Below are 19,501 nucleotides of genomic sequence, written 5' to 3'. Positions count from 1 at the left end.
GTTTAATGTGGTTCTGTCAGTGTGCACCGTAATAAATACTGAACTTCTCATTGACACAGGTGGAGATTTTTGTTGTTTGATAGGACAGGATCATGCATTATCAGGAATCTGAAAGTCCTTCAGGGTGCAGCTCTGATTTCTTCTTCTTGGACGCTGTGTTAAAAATTTAAAATGGAAAACATTAAACATGACTAAGCTTGAGGTACCTCAGAATTTGCTGAGAGAGGCTTTTTGCTGCCTGCTCCAGTTTCAAGGAGTGCAGGACTTGCTGTGTGTCCTCAGCTAAGGAAACCTGACATTTCTGGATGTTTTTCCTCTTAGATGTCTTCTTCCTGCTCCATCATGTCTCTAGCAAGGAGTGTCTTGGGAATTGCAAATATAAATTGAATATACATAATGCTCTGTAGCTAGTAAGTGTTTAATTAATGAGTCTGCAAATTCCAAGAGTTAGGAAGTGTTATGTGCTATTCAAGCATCAGAATTAATCACCCATGGATTGATTTACGTCCCTAATGGATTACTAAAAGGTTGAGTTATTGCTGTTTGGTAGCCCAGTGCAGATTCCTCTGATGGGCTGGAACCTAATCAGAGTTTCCCTCTATGTATTTGCAGGTGTCACTCACCTGGTTTTATTGCAGTTCTTGCTCAGCTTGGCAAGAAATTTTAGAGGGATTGCAAGGTAATAGGAGAAACTGCTTAAAGACCGAAGCAGATAAAAGCACATAAAATATGTTACACAGAAGTGAACTTTTGGTGTAGGCCATGGTGCTGTGCAGGTCTTTGAGTGGTGTTAGGGGAGGGGTGAATTTAGTGGGAAAAAGAAATTGCAGCGATCCAAGGTGGGTGTGGAGGGAAGGTGCCTCTGGAACCACAGGAAACCCAGAATATATTGGCAGGAAGAAAGAAGGGAACTGTGGAGCCAAAGGGCACAAGGTGAAAGGTAAAAGAAAAGAAGGAAAAAGAGTTGACCCAAACAGAGCAATGGCAGAGAGGTAAGTGAAGGCAAAGCCCTGCCCTCAGAAAAGGGTTGGAATTCCTGCAGACCCAGCTGCTCATTCCATAATGCCTTCAGTTGGGCCAGCCCTTGGTTTAGGGGAATAAGTGGATGGAAAAATAACGGCAAAAGCCAATTTCATAATTTCAGAGTGTTCTTACCATCAGGGTTTAATTCTACCTGGGGAATATTTCTGAGTGGATCTCAGCTTTGGGAGTGTGCTGATGGTTCTGGCCCCAAGGGAGTTTTTTCTTAACTGGCATTAAGAGTTTGACTCTGCAGTGCAGCACAACAGAAATTGGTGGTTTTGGGGAGGGAGATTTGTCTTTGCAGTCTTCTAGTGAAGCAAAAGGAAGCAGTGCCTCGTTTTTCACAGCATGATGTTGCTACCAGAGCCTCAGTGCTACTTCACCATTGTTACTGAATTTCTCAGTCACGTGTCAGGAGAAATCAGGAATGTAAAAGTCAACAAGTAAGATCAAGTTCACTGAGTAAATAAAAAGCATGTGCTTATCAGCAGAGATCTTCCACAAGTATGTACAGCTCAAAGCATGGGCAGGATGTCTCACCAAGTGACAGCTGTAATAAAAGGAAAGTTAAAAAATTCACATCGTTCTCTCTTCATCTGTTGCTGATAAATTTGTCAGTCTCTCACAACATACTCTTTGTTGGCACCTCATCACTTTAAAAGCTATAAAGTTGTATAATGGACATCATTGTAGGCTTGGATGATAAGAAGGGAGAAGGAAAACAACTTTGTTTCTGAACTGGAGCCAGTGGAAGTGTTAGGCAGAGTCTGTGTGTTTATTAGCTGAGGTTTGAGGTGGCCTCCTGGAAGGTCCTGGGTTTCTGAGGGTTGAAGAAATCTGATTTTCTGTAAGGTGTGCTTGGAAAAGAATTGGTGGAGGGGGCTTTGAGATGCTCCTGGAAGATTTAATCTGACAAAGTGAAAATGGTATGTGAGAATGGATTCATTTGCCTTTAAAGGTTTGAACTTGGAACAATAATCTGTCTTCACAACAGACAGAAAGCAAATCCTTGAAACTGGCAAAGAGGAGGGGCTGTGTAAAAGTGCTTTTGGATGGAGTTGAGGGGGTTGAATTTGATTAAACCAGTGGGGCTGTAGGCTTTTGACAAATGCTGAGTTTATTTGGTGCTCATTTTGCTCAGGTACCTCTAGCACAGCCTCAGTTAAAAGATCAGGGAGATGTAAAGGTGGTGCCTGGTGCTTTCTTGTGGTGCAAGATGAAGCTTCAGATTTTAGTCACACATCACAATGAAAAAGGGAAGTATGAAGTAATTTTTCATTGCTCATTAAAACAATCTCTCAGAAAATGACAAAGCAGTCTTCCATTCCTCCCCTGACACCTCTGATAATACAATGAGATCACCCCTTTATCTTTTTTTCCTGTTACCCTTTTGGATAATAGTTGCAGTTGTAGAGTTACAGCAAGATTGGAGAAAAATTCAAGGGGGAAAAAAAAAAGATCCTGTGGGGGTTGGGATCTTTTACCATAATAAAACACCAGCAAACAAGGCCAGTAGTTCCAAGCTGAGTTGCCTACAATTCTGTTTACTTTTCTTTAATGTAGAAATTGTCATCTTAATTAGAAATTCTTTCTGAGATGCAGAGTGACTTTTGAATATTTGAAAAAGGTTTGGGGTAGTCTTTGGAATTTGGTACTTAGTTTTTCTGCAGACTAGGCTGTTGATCAGGGGTTTTTCATATGGGATAAGAAAAATAACTCTTACTTGGATCAAAGTGGCCCAGGTTTAGTGAAGAACTAACAAGGGAAGGCACTGTACCTGTCTGGAAGCAGTTGTAAAAGTAGGAGATAAAAATATATTTTCATGTATTACAAAGGTAGAGAAATAAATTAGGCTACAAGTGGAGCCAGTGATTGAAGTACCATTGTTGGAGATCTTTTTAATGAGGCTGGAGGATGCATTTTAAGCAGTTGCTTTATTTAGGAGAGCCAAAAAAGGAGGGGGAGGAGAGAGCAGATGACTTGGAACCTCTTCCTGCTGTGGGCACTGAGGGGTCCCTACACAAAGCTTGGGAATTGCTGTCCCAGTCATTCCAGAGCTTCCTGCAGTTCTGGAACAACCCCCAAAAATCCCTGCTGTGCACTGCATGCCCTCAGAGCTGAGGGGTGGGATTTTAATAACTCCTGATACTCCCTGTGCTCACAGCAGCTTTGCCTCTTTGTAAGTTTTGGGCTTCAGCTTTACTTGGTGGTACAAATGGATTTACATGGAGAAATCCTGGAATCCCAGACTGGTTTGGGTTGGGAGGGACCTTAAATTCCATCCCGTGTCACCCCTGCCATGACAGGGACACCTTCCACTGTCCCAGGGTGCTCCAACCTGGCCTTGGACACTGCCAGGATGCAGGGGCAGCCCCAGCTGCTCTGGGCACCCTGTGCCAGGGCTGCCCACCCTCCCTGGGAACAATTCCTGCCCAACATCCCATCCAGCCCTGCCCTCTGGAAGCCATTCCCTGTGTCCTGTCCCTCCAAAACATCACTGGATTTCTCTAGAATCATCACTCTGAGTTTTGGAGGCTATTTTATTGAAGCTAATGAGACATTTTCAATACACTTTGCTCTTTTTTTTTTTTTTTTTTTGACTTTTTAGGATGTGAAATGTAAAGCTGACACACCAGTGGTGGCAGATGAGCAGGAGACAGAGGAGCAGCTCCCAGAAAATGTATGTGTGTTCAGGAAAATGTTTGTGTCTTCATGTTAACCAGCAAGGGAGGGTTCTGAGGGCTTGATTTGGTTGAAGGTTGAGTGATTCATGGGGGAAAAGGATTAACTGGGACGGCATTAAAATAATTTTATTGGTGGAGAAGTAAAAAATGGACTGGCTCCTCTCTAAATGTGTGGAAATTGCTTGTTTTCCTTCTATTGATTTGGAGGATTTAATGAGGCACAATAATCAGCAGCTGATGACAGTGACCTCACCACATCCCAGTGACTGACAAGTGATTTGCTTCTGCTTTGCTCTTAGGTCCTCCACCAGATCAAGCAGCCCAAATCTTCCACGAAAGCCCCAGTGAGCTCCCAGGAGGCACCCCTGGAGCCAGCACCTCCTTACCTTTCTCCAGAGGCAGAAGTCACCAGCCGTGGTAGGAACCAGTGATTTTGCCACAATATTGTGTGTTTTTTAGCACCCTAACCCAAAATGGGTGTTTGCATTTTCTTTTCCAGATAACTTCTGCTGAAGTTTGGTTTCTTTCAACGTCCAGTGACCTATTCCGTTATTTCATAATGTGTTTGTATTTTTCTCTCCTGTCACAATTTTTGAGAGCTTGGAGGTGTCTTCAATTGTTTTTCTTGACTTTCACATACAAAGATGATCTTGGTTTTGATTGAAATAGAAGGAGATACAATCTGGGACATGCTGTTCATTCCATGGTGCTGGAATATGGCTTTACCTGTCCTGAAAGGAACACCCCTTTCCATCATGATCTGAATTGTAGAGGTTAAAACTGAATTAGATGACCTCACAGGCTTTTACTGGCAGCGTTTATTCCCAGGACTCAAGTCACTCTGGTTTAGAGACTTCAGAAGTGATTCAGAGTGGCCCTCTAGTTCAATTTTATGGAGGAGAAGAGCAAAAAAAAAGCTTAATTAGCTGTTGTCGCACCATTCCTTTGGTGGTTCTCATTTTCTTATTGTTTTGTGTGACTTGTTTCTTGCCCTTTTGATGTTCTCAGGTGTCTTCCCACCTCCACTGCCTGTGGATCCAGCCACTTGTCCCATAGTTCCAGGGCAGGAGATGACCATAGAGATCTCCAAGGGTCGCTCAGGCCTCGGGCTCAGCATCGTCGGGGGCAAAGACACTCCCCTGGTGAGTTTCTGTTAAAATAAATGTTTGCTGCAGACAGGGAAAACATGGAAAATAATAATGCCCTTCATAGGTAATTGCTCTAATAAATTGTTGAAGACAGGGAGGATGAGCCAACCATAACCTCCAGTAAAAGACTGGCAATTTTGCCTTGTGTCAGATCAGATGATGCTCCTGCTTAAATTGTTTGTGTTTCAGTAGTTTTCCTGCTGTGGTCAGAGGTTGCAAATGTGTTTTCTTTTTATTTAACCATTGTGAATCAGGAGTTGGAATGGCTGGACTAGAAATTAATGTTGCAGAGGTAGAGCTGTCTCAGCAAGGATAACACCTCTGTCTTGAGAGCAGAAATGCTCAGTAGCTGTTTAAACAAACTGTGATTTATCTGCCTGCCAGCAAAAGCCCTTGCAGAACAGAGGTAAACCAAAGGTAATCTTTTATTGCTTTCTGTGTCTTTTGGCTTAATCTGACTGCTGGATAGGCTGGTTTTTAAAAAAAAATTATCTTCAGATGAATTAAAATGTATCAGTTCAAGCATGAGCTCAGCAAATTAGTGATGCTAAGCCCCATAAACCCTTCTCTGCCTCTGTTCTTGCTGTCTCCTCTCCACTTCCCATTTGAGGGATGCTTTGCTACAGTGTAAGAGAAGCCAGATTGGGTTTTTTTAAATGGCAAATTCAGTCCTTTCAGTAAACAAGTCTCTGTTGCAGAAGTGTCTTTGCTGGGTTCTCCTGAATTCCCTGACACAGAGACTCTTCAGGCAGTGGAACTGCTCTGGTACATGCAGCTTTTCCCCAAAATATCACAGTGGTGCATCATTAGGCATCAAAGTGTCAGCAGGTACAGACAGTTGCAATGTAGCAGTCTTCTTCTAGGGTGGGAAAAAAAAAAAAAAAAGGAAAAAATTGAAAGGAAATAAGAAAGGAAGTCAAAAGGAAAAAGAAATTTTTGTTTTGCAGAGTGTGGGCTGGATCTTTTGCAGCATTAAAGCTGAAATTGGAAAAAGTTCAGGTTTTGGTCCCATTTATCCCAGTCTCCAGTTTTGTGGAGCTGGGATGAATCGCTCTGTTTCCCATGGAGATGGAGCTGGGTCAGTTTTCACTCTTTCCAGCCATGCACAGTTTTGTCCCCAGTCCCCTTTTTTTTGTCAAGCTCCTCAGTGTTGAGTAAATTCAAATAAGTTGCTCGGTGTTAGTCATCTCCCTGCTTTTTCATTTAGCTGGAATTTGGAAATAATACATGGCAGTCTGTCAGATGCAATATGGTGTGTGTCTTTAATGAGATTTTAATATAAATAAATGAAAATTGTAAATAACTGCTATATAGAGCAGATGAGAAAAATGCAAAGGGTTTTATTCTTTAAATTGAGTAAATGGTTTTCGTTAAGTATTATGCTTTCATTAGTTTATTCATTAAAGTGTCCTCCTAGGAGCTGATTTTAAAAGTCTATGCACTGGAGTGCAGTAACAAGCCATGAAGGGAGGGAGGTCCAGCTCCCCACTTTTCAGATCCTCAGCTTACAGGACTTACCCAAAATGAGTCCCTGTTTCTTCTCATAATTCTGAATCTGCTCATTGAAAGGCAAGAAATGGTGTTTCATAGGAAACAAGGTGCTTTTGGGAAACCACAGCCTAACCTGATCATTTGCCATGTGCACAGACCCTCTCTGGGAATCTCCATAACTTCCTGCTCCAGAACAGCCCCTTCTCCTCAAGGCAGGAGCTCAGGGCTGTGGCCACAGCTGGTGGGATCACAGAATCCTGGAAGAGTTTGGGTTGGAAACCTTAAAGATCCTCCACTTGCAACCCCCTGCCATGGGCAGGGAACCTCCCATTTTTCTGTCTTCTGATCTTCTCCAAATTACTTTGATGCCTTCTTTTTTTTTTTTTTTTTTTTTTTTTCTTTTTTTCCTGGAGTCAGAAAACCTTTTGTAAAGAGTTGAAACGAAGTTCACGTGACATAATGAGGAGTAAAAGCAAATACTGCTCAGGGCTGTTGGAAACTTTCTGTCTTTCTGAGTTTCATGGCTTAGAGAGAAAATAAAACAAAACAGCTCCGTGGAGCTGAGTGATGGATGTGTCTTGCTCTCTGTCATTTGGTTTTAACTCAGTTACACAGATGGACATCTTTTGTATTTTAAAAAAGGCAAGATCAAAGGAGTTCATCAGCCCTGGAGGTCTCGTGTGGCAGAAATTTTGTGTCCAAGATTCACTGTTTGGTGCAGTGCAGAGAAATTAGGATGACCTGTAATTGGCTAGAGCAGAAGTGCCTACAAGCCCCTGAAGGACATGAAGCCCAGCTCCTGGGATCTCAGGAGGAATTTGTCAGCATGGGGGAAGCCTGGAATGCTGCTCAGAACGTGTCAAGTCTAAAATGGACATGGCAAGCCTGTAAGGGCCTCACCCATCTTGTACCAAGATGTTCTTGAGCTAAAAATGCTGAGCTGAGGGTACTCAACAGCAGCTCACATGGGATGGGAAAGCTCTCTCAGAATATTTTATATCCTCCTGGAGCACAAGATGTACAAGGCCCAGCTTTTGGAATAATAAATCTGGCAGCCAGGGACAGGCTGCTTCGAAATGAAATATAGAGTGCAACTTTTAAGTCATAACCTTGGAATCTCATCAGGAATCACCAAGTAGAGACTTGAAAAATACAGCCCATGAGCAGGGAGGTTAATTTGTTCAGGAGGTTGGAAAGTGATGTCTTAACCCCTGTGAAATGTTTTTTGGTGAGGAGATGTCCATCCCCTCAAACTGCAAACCCTTTCCAGTGATGTATTATAAACCAGGGCTGGGGCTCTGTGCTTGGGGAGCAGGAAAGATGTGCTTGCAGGAAAGGCACGGCCAAGGAAGGCTTGTCCTTGGGAGTTGTCTTCATGTTGTTGATCTTCAGACTGCTCTGGAGCACTTCTATTTCATTTCTCTCTAAGTGCTGATTTTTTATAAAGTGGTTTTTTTCTTCACTCACTTTCATTTCACCTTCCCACGTACCCCTGAGAGAGCACAACACATGGCCTCTGCTTTAAAGCAATTAAAGTGCAGAGTGGAGCTGGCTGAAGCACAGGGCTTTCAGTTTGTGAATTTTATTTTTTTTTTTTTGGTTGTAGTCCAATCAAACTTGTAAAAATAACCCCAGAGTGGGAATTTAAAACAGGGAAAAAAAATAATAAAAAGAAATGTTTTTTAGAAACATCCCCAAAATGAAGTTTGAGGCTCCCCAGGACAGCCAGGAGATTTTCATCCTAAATCCTCAGAGAACAGGGCATCAAGGAATTGTTTTAAATTGTACTCATCCAGATGGGATGAGGGCTTTGTCCAGAGAGGCTGTGGGTGCTGAGCAAGGCTTAGATCAGCCTGGCCTAGTGGAAAGTGTCCCATGGAAGGAGATGGAATGAGATGGGCTCTCAGGTCCCTCCCAGCCCAAACCACCCCATGATTCTCTGAAACCCCAGCCCATTATCACCCCAGAGTGGGTGAAAGCTGCCCAGTTAACAACTTGCAATGAATTTCTGTCATCCAGGATAGTGAATTTTCAGGGATTTGATTTCCTGGCAGCACGTGGAAGAGGCACTGCTCTAAGCTACAAACATTTTCTTTGCAGGGTGGGGGCACTGCTCTGCTGCCAGCTGAATAATTTAGTGAGGGTCGAGTTGATTACTGGTGGTTATTGACTCTGGCTTTGCTGCCTGGGAGATTGAGACACTCAGACATGCCAGAGGGCATTCAGCAGTTTCAAGGCTGTTTTGGGGATGTTCCTCCATGCAGGGTTAGAGAACCTGGGAGGGACGAGGGCTCAGAGGCTCAGCTGGGGCTGGAAATCACGGCAGCTAATTGCTGAAGGGGCACCTCTGATGTAAAAGAAGATTGCAGGGTCTGTGACTTAGGGCTCTCTGGAGGTGGAGTAGGGGGTGGTCATTATCTCAGCCTTATGCAGAAAGGAAGAAAAATATACTTTGTGCTGTGTGTTTTTTGTTGTAAACAACATCAAGCCTCTTGGGCAGGATTTTTTATGCTGGGTTGTCTGCTTTGAATGTGGTGAATTTTCTTCTTGTACTTTTGCTTTCAGCTGACTTTAATAAAAAGCATTTTTAAGGCAATTAACAAACGTTAAGGTACTCCATCTGTAAAATAAAGTGATCCACAAAGCCAGGGAATTGGAAAACCAAAAATAACAGAATATTTCTGTGCTCAGCTAACAGGAGTTGGTGAGAGCTGGTAACTCTGGAGCTGGGGATCAAAAATCTTCCCTGATCACCTGGGTAAGCCCAGAGGCTTTTCTGGGGAGCTTCCTGAGGGTGGGATGCAGTTTGACAGAAGAATATTTAGATTCATTCTGTCAGTCCAGGTGAGTCATCCCTTGAATAAACCCCATCTGTTGAGGAAGGGCAAGGGAATAATCAGGAAAACTGTGACTTGAAGCTGCAGCTGTTCAAGCCCCGGTGTTTGCCCCTGGAGCTGCGAGGGATAATTACCCTGTAAGGGCTAATTACCCTGTGAGGGCTCCATGCTGCCAAAACCAGGCTGTTCCTGCTCCAAAGCCGAGCCTAGAGCTCAGCTTTGTGCCCTGCTGCAGTCTGTCAGCAGTGAGGACCTACCTGAGCACGAGGGCTCTGGGACTCCTGCGTCACTGAGCAGGTTCTCCCTTGGCTGAGCTTTCATCCCACCCTCCCCACTTCAGCTATGTTTAAATCCAGGCAAAAAATGTCTTTATCAGGGGTAGTCAGACAACGTCTGAGTGATTGCTCAGGCAGACATGCAGTGCAGCTAGGACTGAGCGTGTTCTGGTGAAATGTGCTCACCTTGTAACTACAAATGAGAAGGGGGATATTGGCCTCTGGGGAGGTTCCAGCAATCTGTGGGCTGTGGATGCTGCTGCTGCTGCTGTTAAATCCCCCACACAGTGGATGGAACAATGGAATGGAAAAAGGGGAATGGCAGCCCTGAGTTTTTAATCGTGGCTCAGGTATCGCAGAGGGAGAGCCTGCGGTTGGGAGAGGCAAAAATGCAATCCCTCCTAAACCCCTAAACCCTTGCCCACATCCATAAACCAGAAGGCAGTTTAATGACAGGGTGGTAAATGCAGTTAGCTTGAAATTGTGAGGGATGGCTTTGACTCCTGCGTGGATAATGCTGAAATGGAGTTGGTGGATTCATCATCATTCCAGGAGGACGCTGGCTCGCAGGAGCATGACAAACCCAAGCTGCTTTGTACATGAGTTGTCACAAAAGGGAATTAGGGCAGTAAGTTTTGCAAATCATGTCTTTGATGGGTCTTTGGCAAGGGTTTAGCTGATGGTAGGGCCTTGCTTGAAGGAGCTGCTGTCTTCCAGGAATGTAAATCAACCATAAAATTTAGGCTAACAATGTACAAAAGCAGCAGGACCTGTCAGGATGGGCTTCAGGAGGATCCTCCTGGCTGCTGCTGGGTGAAACCCCTGGCTTTTGGCTTCCTGTGTCACACACATCCAGGACCTCATGCATTCTTTATAACCTGTGCTATGCTCTGTGCACTGCAAACTCTCTCTTTTTTTTTTTTTTTTTTTTTGTAACTTAATAAAATAATGAGAGTGAGAGAGTTAAGGTTTTAATATGTCATTCTGTGTTTTATTATTCCCTCTAAAATGAGCATGTATACTTTTTTAAAAACTTTGGTTTGCTTTGGCATGTGATTCACAGGAACATAGCTCTTTCTATCATTCTGACTTAAGTCATATATTTTTACACTAAACATCTTATTACCTTAGTTTTATTATTTCAGAATCAAAGGAGAGCTTGCAAATGTCTATGACTGCAGAGCGAAGGAATGTTAATGAATAGTGCCATTGAATTTTCAGGTTTTAGCTTTTCTGATCTTAGAGAATATAACTGTAAGCAAAAATATTATGCAAGCTGAATAAAATTTAAATAAATAAGGACCAGATGTAACTATAGGGGCCTATAAAATGTAATACAAATACTATCCACTTCCTTAAAATAAATCTGTATTTTAGTATGAAAAATTATATTCATATTGATATTGTGGATTAATCTTTTTTATGAAAGTTGGCAAGTGAACACCACCTCTTGCAAGGGCTTGTTCTTAAATGGGAAACAGACCTTTTGTTTTGACCTTGAGCAGGGCAGTCTCTGGGTCTCGTGCAATGTGAGGCATTTCTGCATTAACACAGTAATAGATTTTTACATTCTGCAGCCTGTTTTACTGCAGCAGTGTTTGCCTTAGGATTTGGGGTGCCTGCTAATGGTTTGTGCACGCCAGCAATGGCAAAACCCTGCCAGGAGGAGGCATTTGCATGAGATAAACCCCTCTGAGATGTCCAAGTGACTTGCTTGGGCTTGACCTTCACCCTCCCTTGCTGAAAAGTTATCTTGGAGATTCCATTTGGATCTGCAAATGGAAGATCAGAGATTGTAACTGTTGTCATTTCCTCTGCCTGCAAGTAACCGGCAGCTGAGTTTATTTTAACTACTGAGAGGTTCCTGCATGGGGTTAATTCTCCAGTGAAACTCACTGTGCAACCAGTTGATTTCTGCTTTTATCTGGGAACCAGGCTGTAAAAATGAAATTTTTACAATTTTACTACTCTGGACAAAATATTGTAGAGGTTGAAAAGGAAATAACTAACAGTATTGTGCTTGCCCTGGGAAAGAGATAAATCCCTGATGCTGCACTCAGCAAAACCCCTTGCAGTTGTTATTACCCTTAATAATGCTAATTTAGTGTAACATTTGTAGCTTTGTAGGAAATCAGTTGGAAATGTGTAATGTTAGCTTGGGAAAACACAACTTGTCAACTAAATCAGAAAAAAAAACATCTTTTCCAGGGCGTGGTTTTTTATGTAGTTTACTTTTTGTCTTCCTCAGGAAAAGTGCTCTGATCCATGCAGAAAGCTTCATTCCCTACACCAGATTTGTGGTTATGGTTGGTGGTAGGGCTCATTCCCAGTGGTTCTGTGCTGGCTGTTGCAGTCCTCAGTGGGGAGTGGTTCACCTTCCCTCTGCCAGGTTCCTTTGGTCCTGCCCAGGTAATGGCTGGAGCTCGTGGACTGAAACAGCTCGACAAAGACAAGCTCAGAGTTCAGCTCAGTTCAAGCAGTAGCACTTGCAGTAGTGCAGGGCTGTGCAGGAAGATTTTACCACAATCTGGACCTCCTTCCTTGCCAAATCCAGGCAACACCAGGAATATGGAGATTTCTCTGCTCCACTTCTTCTGAAATCACCCCTTTTGCACCCTGATCCACCTTTATCACAGGGGAGGCAACTCCATCAAAATACCCTTGGCACGTAATATTTGGGACTCCTGCATGTCTTGTGTCCTGGTCCTCCCTCACCCTCTATTCCCAGCATTCCCAGTAACAGCCTGGGGACTGTTTTTGTGGCTTTTCAGTTGAAAGCTGCTTCTTGTCCTGCTGAAAAACAGCTGCACAGTAGAAAAGAAACGCTGGAGAGAGCTGTAAACTTCCAGGAAACATGTGAGCAGCCCAAGCCTAAAGCCAGCAGCTTGTGAGGCTTTCTCACCATGGTTTATGGTCCTGCAGCCTTTTAAGGATCACTTGGTCAGTGATTTTCCTGAATAGGATGCTGACTTCACCACCTTCCTCCCAAAAGGCTCAGTCAGGGCAGTGCTCTGTGGTCCTTGCCTGGGGTCTCTGCCATAGCAGTTCTTGACATTTAAGATACAAAGATTAAGCTGCCAATCTGACTGAATTTAATTCTCAGAGTTAACGTGTCTGTTTGTGCCCTTTGCTGTGGGCTGAGTGTGATATTCTTCCCCTCACGGGTCTCTGCATCGTTACAAATCAAGCAGAAAAATATCCACAGCCTGGGGCAGGAGCTGAGATCCAGCTCCCTGGGAGTTCAGGGCTCTTCCGCTCCCCAGATGAAGGGCAGTGCAGTGCAGATCATGCTGTGCACGTGGTACCAGCTTTATTTTCCAGAGGTGGGTGCTAATTTCTGTCAGGCACCTTGCCCTCACTGTTCATTGTTCACTCTCCACCAACCTCGCTCTTTGACCAAGAGGCTCCATGAGCTTCTCCTGCTTCTCTGCCTTTACTTCCACAGCCAAACCCTCACTTTCTCACTCCTGTGCCTTCCCTTTGCTCCACAGCTGTGCAGGCACAGTGAAATTCTCAATACTCTGCTGGTGAGGGTTGTGCCTGTCCCACAGCTCCAGCCTGAACCCTACAAAATACCTTCTCTTTGTGGTAGGTTTGGTGACCATTTGTGCTTCTTAACAGGTTTGGGGCACATCATATCCCAACCAGCTGTGCTTTTGCCATGTTTGGGAGCCCATTCTGGCTTGCAGGTGATTTTTGTGGCCATGCAGTGCCGTGTCAGTGCATTCAGCTTCATTTCCTTGGGCTGCAGGCCCTTCAGCACCAACATATCTGAGCCCAGGATGGTAACCTCAGCAGTAGCAGAGAAATTCCCTTCACATCTGTCTTTTTTTCAGTATTTTCATGGTTGGACAGTCTCAGTTTACACCTGCCAGCGTGGACTTTGTTTAGCATGGAGAAACACAGTTTGCATGGCCCGGCTCATATTCGGCATCCTTCAGTCCCGGGCAAGAACTGCTCAGCTCTGCATTAATTCCACATTTGTGTAATGGTCCCAGACTGTTCTCTGTCAAAATATACAAAGATTAAAGCCCCAGTTTGTTGAATGGATTTGTAAACTTTATGAAGTATGTGCTTTCAGAAGCTGGGTATCTTTTTTTAAACAAGTGTGTTCTTGATACGGGAGTGTTTTTATTTCCCCTCCTGCACGAACAGTTTTTGTGACTCTGCCAAGCTCCACCATGGAGAGCCATAATCTGTATGAAACTGGTGGTGAAAGGAGGTGGGGAGGGATGGGAAAATCTGTCCAGAGCCACCATGAATTCACAACCTCTAGCTGAACATTGACACCACTTTCTCTTCATCCCTCTTGATTGATTGATTTTGAGCTACGTAGGCTTTGATGTCAAGCACACGTTTAATTTGAACAGGAGATGCAGAAGTCCAGAAACCCAAAGCTATCCTTCAAATAAATGTGTTATTTTAGTCATGATAGATTCTGGGCTTTTTCTGAGGGACTGAGAGGGGTGTTCCAGCTTCAATCCATGCCTGTTGATAGAGTCATTGCAGCTTGGGGCAAGTATGACATCTCATCACTGCATAAACTCCTTTAAAATATTGATATGATTAAAAATGCTCACTCACCTCAGTAGTTTGGTTTTAGTGATTTGTCATGGATGATCAAAACTAACAGAGTCTTATGCAGATCCCACTGGATCCAGTGGAAAAAAAAATTACTTCTGGGTTAAGTACTTTGAGCTGATCCCAGGAGCATCAGAGGAAAGATATGTTTGCCATGGTTCATAAGCTAAGGAAAACTATAACTGATATTTATGCCTATGGACTATTTAGAAATCTTTACAGTGCATCGTGGACACGTTGCTCTGTTCTGTTTTAAATCTATTTGATAAGCCTGGTTCAGCTACACTACTTTAAAAAAAAAAAATCCCTGCTTAAGAAAAACAGCGTTTTGGCAGATCAAGGAGATGTTTCCTTCTGCAGGGTAGGCAGAGAGCGAGCAGGAATGTACCTTTTCATGCCATGTGTATTTTTAGTCCTGGGTCTGGCTTCTCACACATGCAGGAACCACAGTGTAACGCTGAAGTGTTGCCTTTTCAAATAGATGATGCAGATTATCCAAACTGATAGCACTCTGGTGGTTCCTGGGTCTGAGCCTTTGGTATGTGCAGCTTTACATTTAATAAAGCAGTGCTGGGAAAAGCTGCTAACTCCAGGTTGGTGGATGTTCTAAAAGCAGCCACAGATGGGAAACAAACTTAGAGAAATGTGATTGAAAGGTCCTTGCTCAGAGGGGAGGAAATATGAGATTAAATCCAGTCTGAAGAGGTTTAATTTGGCCATCCTCTGTAGGTGCCCAGTGTGCTATTCCATGGCCACACTGCCAGTTGTCTGCCAAACCTCCTGGTCATCCACTGCCCTGGTGTGTCCCAGGTGAATCATGTGCCTTAACAAGCTGGCCAATATTTGTGTTCTCGCATTGGCCACTTCCCCCAGGCTAAAGTCTCTTGCATTGCTTTGGAGTAACACCATCATTTGTAAAACAAAGGTGAAAAATACCTCAGCCCCAAACCAACCAACCAAAACCCCACAACAACCCAAACCCCACAACAGGGAGAAGATGGACGTGCCTGTGTTGCTCTATTCTGTTAGTATTTGTTGCTTCAGTTACTGAAAAAAAAAAAAACAAACAAAACAAAAAAAAAAACCAAAAAAAACAACAACAACAAAAAAAAACCTGCAGTTGCCAGGGGTGTGTGTATATATCTATATTTTATTTTATTTTTTAATCAAACCACTCTTTTGATTTTCTTAATTACTTGGTACACAGCTCATAGCGTTTCCCCTTCATTTATGCAGATTGAAATCTCTTTTTCCCCCATCTGGAACTCTTGTGTCAGCTGTAATCCATTTGTGTTTGCAGTCCCCCAGGCTTTTTTCAGGGACTGGTGTCCATGGATCAGAGGGAACCTGTGGGAGTGGTGCTGTGCCTCCAGCAAGTCCCCATCATTAAATAAGCTGTATTGGGAATGAAAGAGAATTGTGCTCTCAGTGTTGTGATCCGAGTGTTACCTGAAGGGCATTGGAGTTTTGTTTTGTTTTTTGTTTCTGTGCTGGGAAAGGATCATGGGGCAGCACGGGCAAGGGGTGAGTTGGTGATGAGAGATGTACCCAAGAGTGTTCTCCAAACTTGGAGGGACCTTTTCCCACCCCAGCAGCAACTCCCTGCCCCTGCTCCATCACACAGCAGGGTTCCCATGCTCCAACCTCACCAGCTTTTCTTGGGAGCACTGTGGGAAAGCTCCTCTTTGGCTTGTCCTGCTGGTGAGAGGCTCCACAACAGCAGTTCTGCAGGGGGTGTTTGAGAATGGGTTATCCAGAACCTACGTGTGGAATTAAGGCTCAGCTCTGAGGCTGAAGGTTTGCTGGTGCTGCTGAGGAGAGGAGCAGGGTTGGCACACAAAAAGGAGCATCCCATCCTGCACTGTAGCAGGATGCTCACCTATATTTTTTTTTAAAGGAAAATGAAAAAAAAAAAAAAGAAAGAAACAAACAAACCAGAACAATGCAAAGGGAAAGCACCAGCAAGAGAACAGTATGTTCTTTGTAATGCTTTTTCTTTGGGGACATCTATTGCTGGCAATAAGATTAAATCACTGAAACCTTCCCTGAAGCTACATCTGCCACTGCCTACATTTTCCAACCTCAGTAATAAACTAACATTTGCCATTGTTCCTTTCTTCTGGATTTCATTTCTTACAGATTTAACCAGTGCTATTTACCACAAGGCATTCAGCCCTTGCTCAAAGCTGAGGTCTATGCCAAGTCCCTAAAAATATTCATAGCTCCAAAGAATCTGGTTTTAAATAATATCATTAAAAGTAGACTATATTAATACTACAGTTCACACTGAGTTCACATGCTGCTGATGCCAATGCATAAAAATGATGGAAGAAGACAAGACTACCCTGAAGTGGAGAGCAAAATCCTTTGTACCTTTATACCAGCTTTTGATTACAGAAGTCACTTTCTTATCCCAGAATACTGAAAATTTGAGAAATCTGTGTTACAGTCTTGCTTCTCCTGACTTGGAGTGCTGTGTTTTTAACTGTGGAGCTGGTGAGGAGCGTAGGGTGGGTGGTGGTGGCCAGTTTGGGGGTGTTTGGGAAGCAGGGTTCATGCCTCTGCCTTCTCCCCACAGGATGCCATAGTGATCCATGAAGTTTATGAAGAAGGGGCAGCAGCCCGAGATGGCAGACTTTGGGCTGGTGATCAGATTCTAGAGGTAAATTACATTCTCTGTGTCTGTGTTTGGTTGTGGAGACTTGTTTTCAGTTCAACAGAAGTCCCTTGTAGGTTGAATAGGTTCCATTCTCGAGGCTTCCCTCCTGTCACTAAGAACGTCCTGAAAAATTCATATTTCCTTATATATTCATATAAACTGAAGGTACAAATTGAGAATACATTAAATTTAATTGAGCAAGGCAGTTCTTGAATTACATAGTTCAGCTGTCATGTCCAATAGCTTAGTATTATTCATCTCTTTAATCTTTCATTCGGAGGCCTGCGCTTCCAACACCGCTCCCGTATCTCTGCTCTGCCTGAAATCCAAATACTGAGCTGGGATAACGTGGGGTGAGGAGGAGAAGGTGGCTGTAGCATCCCTGCCAGTATCCCTGTTAGCATCACCCCACAGCATCCCTGTGAGCATCCCTCCCAGCATCCCTCCCAGCGTCCCTGCATCCCTGCCAGCTCCCCCAGGCCACACTTCACGCAGCTGGGGAATGGCTGCTGGGAATAAATGTGGTGTTTTTCCCCCAGACAAGCAGGGAGAAGGTGGAGGGAAAGGGTTAAGAGAGAAGTGTTGGTCTGCAAATGAAACTTGCGTCAGGCAGGGGTTCAGCGCAGCTGCTTTGCAGCTCTGCTGTCAGCTCAGGACAAATTCCCAGCATGGCCATTAAGGCCTCGGTGTGTAGGGTTAGGAAAATAGCAAGGGGTACTTGGGGAGTTGTCTTTACAGCTCTTGCACTGCAAATATTTTTGTTAGCGTTGAGGCTGAATGTTGTTTTGGTTTTATAAATAACGGGGTACTAACAGAGCACGATAATTAGGGGGTAAGAATGGAGCAGGTTAATTAATTCTTCTCTGGCCAAACAGGAAAGTGCTAATGTTTGTGAGCCATAATATTGTTATTATTTCAGCTTTTAAAAGCTGAATTAATCAAAAAGATGACCGAATTAGTTTCAGATTAATGGGATAAAGCACACATAGATGCCTGTGTCAAGGAAAATATACACTTATAAATGAATGTGTGAGAGTTGGTACAAAAGAATATAGAGAATAAGATTAGCCTTAATTATCTTAATGTAAAATTAGATATGATTGTAGCTTTGCACATCTAGAAATTCTGAGAAATCTTTTCATTGCCTTAAAACTCATGGAAGTAGATTAACATTTGTGGTTATTCTGTTGCAGTTCATGCTGCTTCCTAGAGAGACTTCAAAAACGTCCAAGTATTGATATGGTTTGGTATGAAGAAATAAAAGATGATTTAGTTGACAGAATATTGGCAAACACCTTAAAGGGCACTTGTGGATCAGGCTTGGCAAAATTAGATTAAGTTTCACGTTCCAATAGGGTTTTTTTTAATGGAACATTTAAGCAGAACTTCTTGTTCTGTCTGACATTACTAAAATGCTGAAACCTCCTCAGGTTTTGGTAAGAGAAGTGTATCTGGCTGCTCCAGCAGCGGTCTGGTGTGCCATCTATTGGGAAAAAAAGGAAAACCACCATTGAATACATCCTGCCTGGGATTCTCTGTGGACATTTATTTGCTGGGATTCTCTGAGGCCATTTATTCTCTGGTGTTTCTGATTCCTTCTGTTTTCATCTTGGTGATGTTACGGAGCTGGGGGAGGAGGGATCTGAGTACTGAGATACTCAGGGAGCTCAGAGGAGCACATCCCACTTTGTGTAGCTGGAGAAGGAAGCATTGCTTGAGGTTCCAAAGGCTTGAGGTTAAAAAGAAGGGAAGAACACCCAAAACTTCCGAGCCCAAATGTTCTGATTGTTGGGATTTACTGCAGGCAGTGGCACAAAGCTCCGAGCTCACCCTCCATAGGAAACCCAGGATCTCGGCCCTCTGGGAATGGGAAAGCTCAATTAGAGCGCCAAGGGGTGTCAAATTGACAAATGTGTGCTGTCACCCAGGGGCAGGGTGTGATGAAAAGATCATTTATCCGTGCCATTTGGAAAGCAAACACTGATTATTCCAGGTGAACGGGATCGATCTGCGCAGCGCCAGCCACGAGGAAGCCATCACTGCGCTCCGGCAGACGCCCCAGAAGGTGCAGCTGGTGGTTTATAGGAATGAGGCACACTACAAGGATGAGGAAAACTTGGAGATTTTCTCTGTAGATATCCAAAAGAAAACGGGCAGAGGACTGGGGCTCAGCATAGCTGGGAAACGGTAAGAGTGCCTCTGTTGTGACAGCGCTTCCAATGGGAAATATTTGGGATTTTGATGTATGAACAACTGTAGCCAATAAATGGAATGTGAAATAAAGGGGGAAAACTCCATAAGGAGCAGAATTTTATATGTAAATATCTTCCAGGATGGAATGGGGCCGTGGTTCTGGCTTCTCTGCTCCTGTGTCAGAGCAGGGCTGAGAAGTGAAGGGTGTTGCTGCCCAGGAGAGCTCCGGGCACAGAGAGGGAATCCCATGCAGAACTGGGGGCTCATCAGGGTAGCTGTGTCTCAGGGCTTTGGAAGCCCCAACCATGGCTTTTCTGGTTTCTAAACTGGGGGATAAACCTACCCTACCTCTTTGCAGAAGGATTTGTGAGTTAGATTGAGCTCATGCTCGGTTCAAAGGGACCGAGGCCAGTGGAGGGTGAGAGGCTGAGTCAGACCCAAACCCTGAGCAGTTCAGGGGACTGTGCCACACTGCAGAGAGCAGTTTGCAGAGCAGAACCTGAGGTACAGAGCCACTGAGACTGGAAAAGCCCTCCAAGGTCACCGACTCCAGCCTTTGACAGCTCTGAATGCCACCTCCAGTCCTTCCCTGGACACCTGCAGGGATGCG

The 19,501-nt window shown here is 43.9% G+C and overlaps 1 protein-coding gene across 2 annotated transcripts in view; it reads left to right on the top strand.

The window, feature by feature from the left end:
- The window catches only part of PATJ (PATJ crumbs cell polarity complex component), a 134,339-nt gene that overhangs the window by 96,628 nt on the left and 18,210 nt on the right, over positions 1 to 19,501 (top strand). For both annotated transcript variants that reach the window (XM_053950420.1, XM_053950421.1), the window contains exons 30-34: positions 3,632 to 3,703; positions 4,007 to 4,124; positions 4,716 to 4,849; positions 16,618 to 16,701; positions 18,692 to 18,885. In XM_053950420.1, coding sequence (XP_053806395.1) covers positions 3,632 to 3,703; positions 4,007 to 4,124; positions 4,716 to 4,849; positions 16,618 to 16,701; positions 18,692 to 18,885 — 602 coding nt within the window. The remainder of the gene's footprint in view (positions 1 to 3,631; positions 3,704 to 4,006; positions 4,125 to 4,715; positions 4,850 to 16,617; positions 16,702 to 18,691; positions 18,886 to 19,501) is intronic.

This window comes from Vidua chalybeata, chromosome 9, assembly GCF_026979565.1.
Source record: "Vidua chalybeata isolate OUT-0048 chromosome 9, bVidCha1 merged haplotype, whole genome shotgun sequence".
In the NCBI taxonomy this organism is placed as follows: domain Eukaryota; kingdom Metazoa; phylum Chordata; class Aves; order Passeriformes; family Viduidae; genus Vidua; species Vidua chalybeata.
Note: the sequence above shows the minus strand (reverse complement) of the source record. Positions and strands in the feature narration are given on the sequence as shown.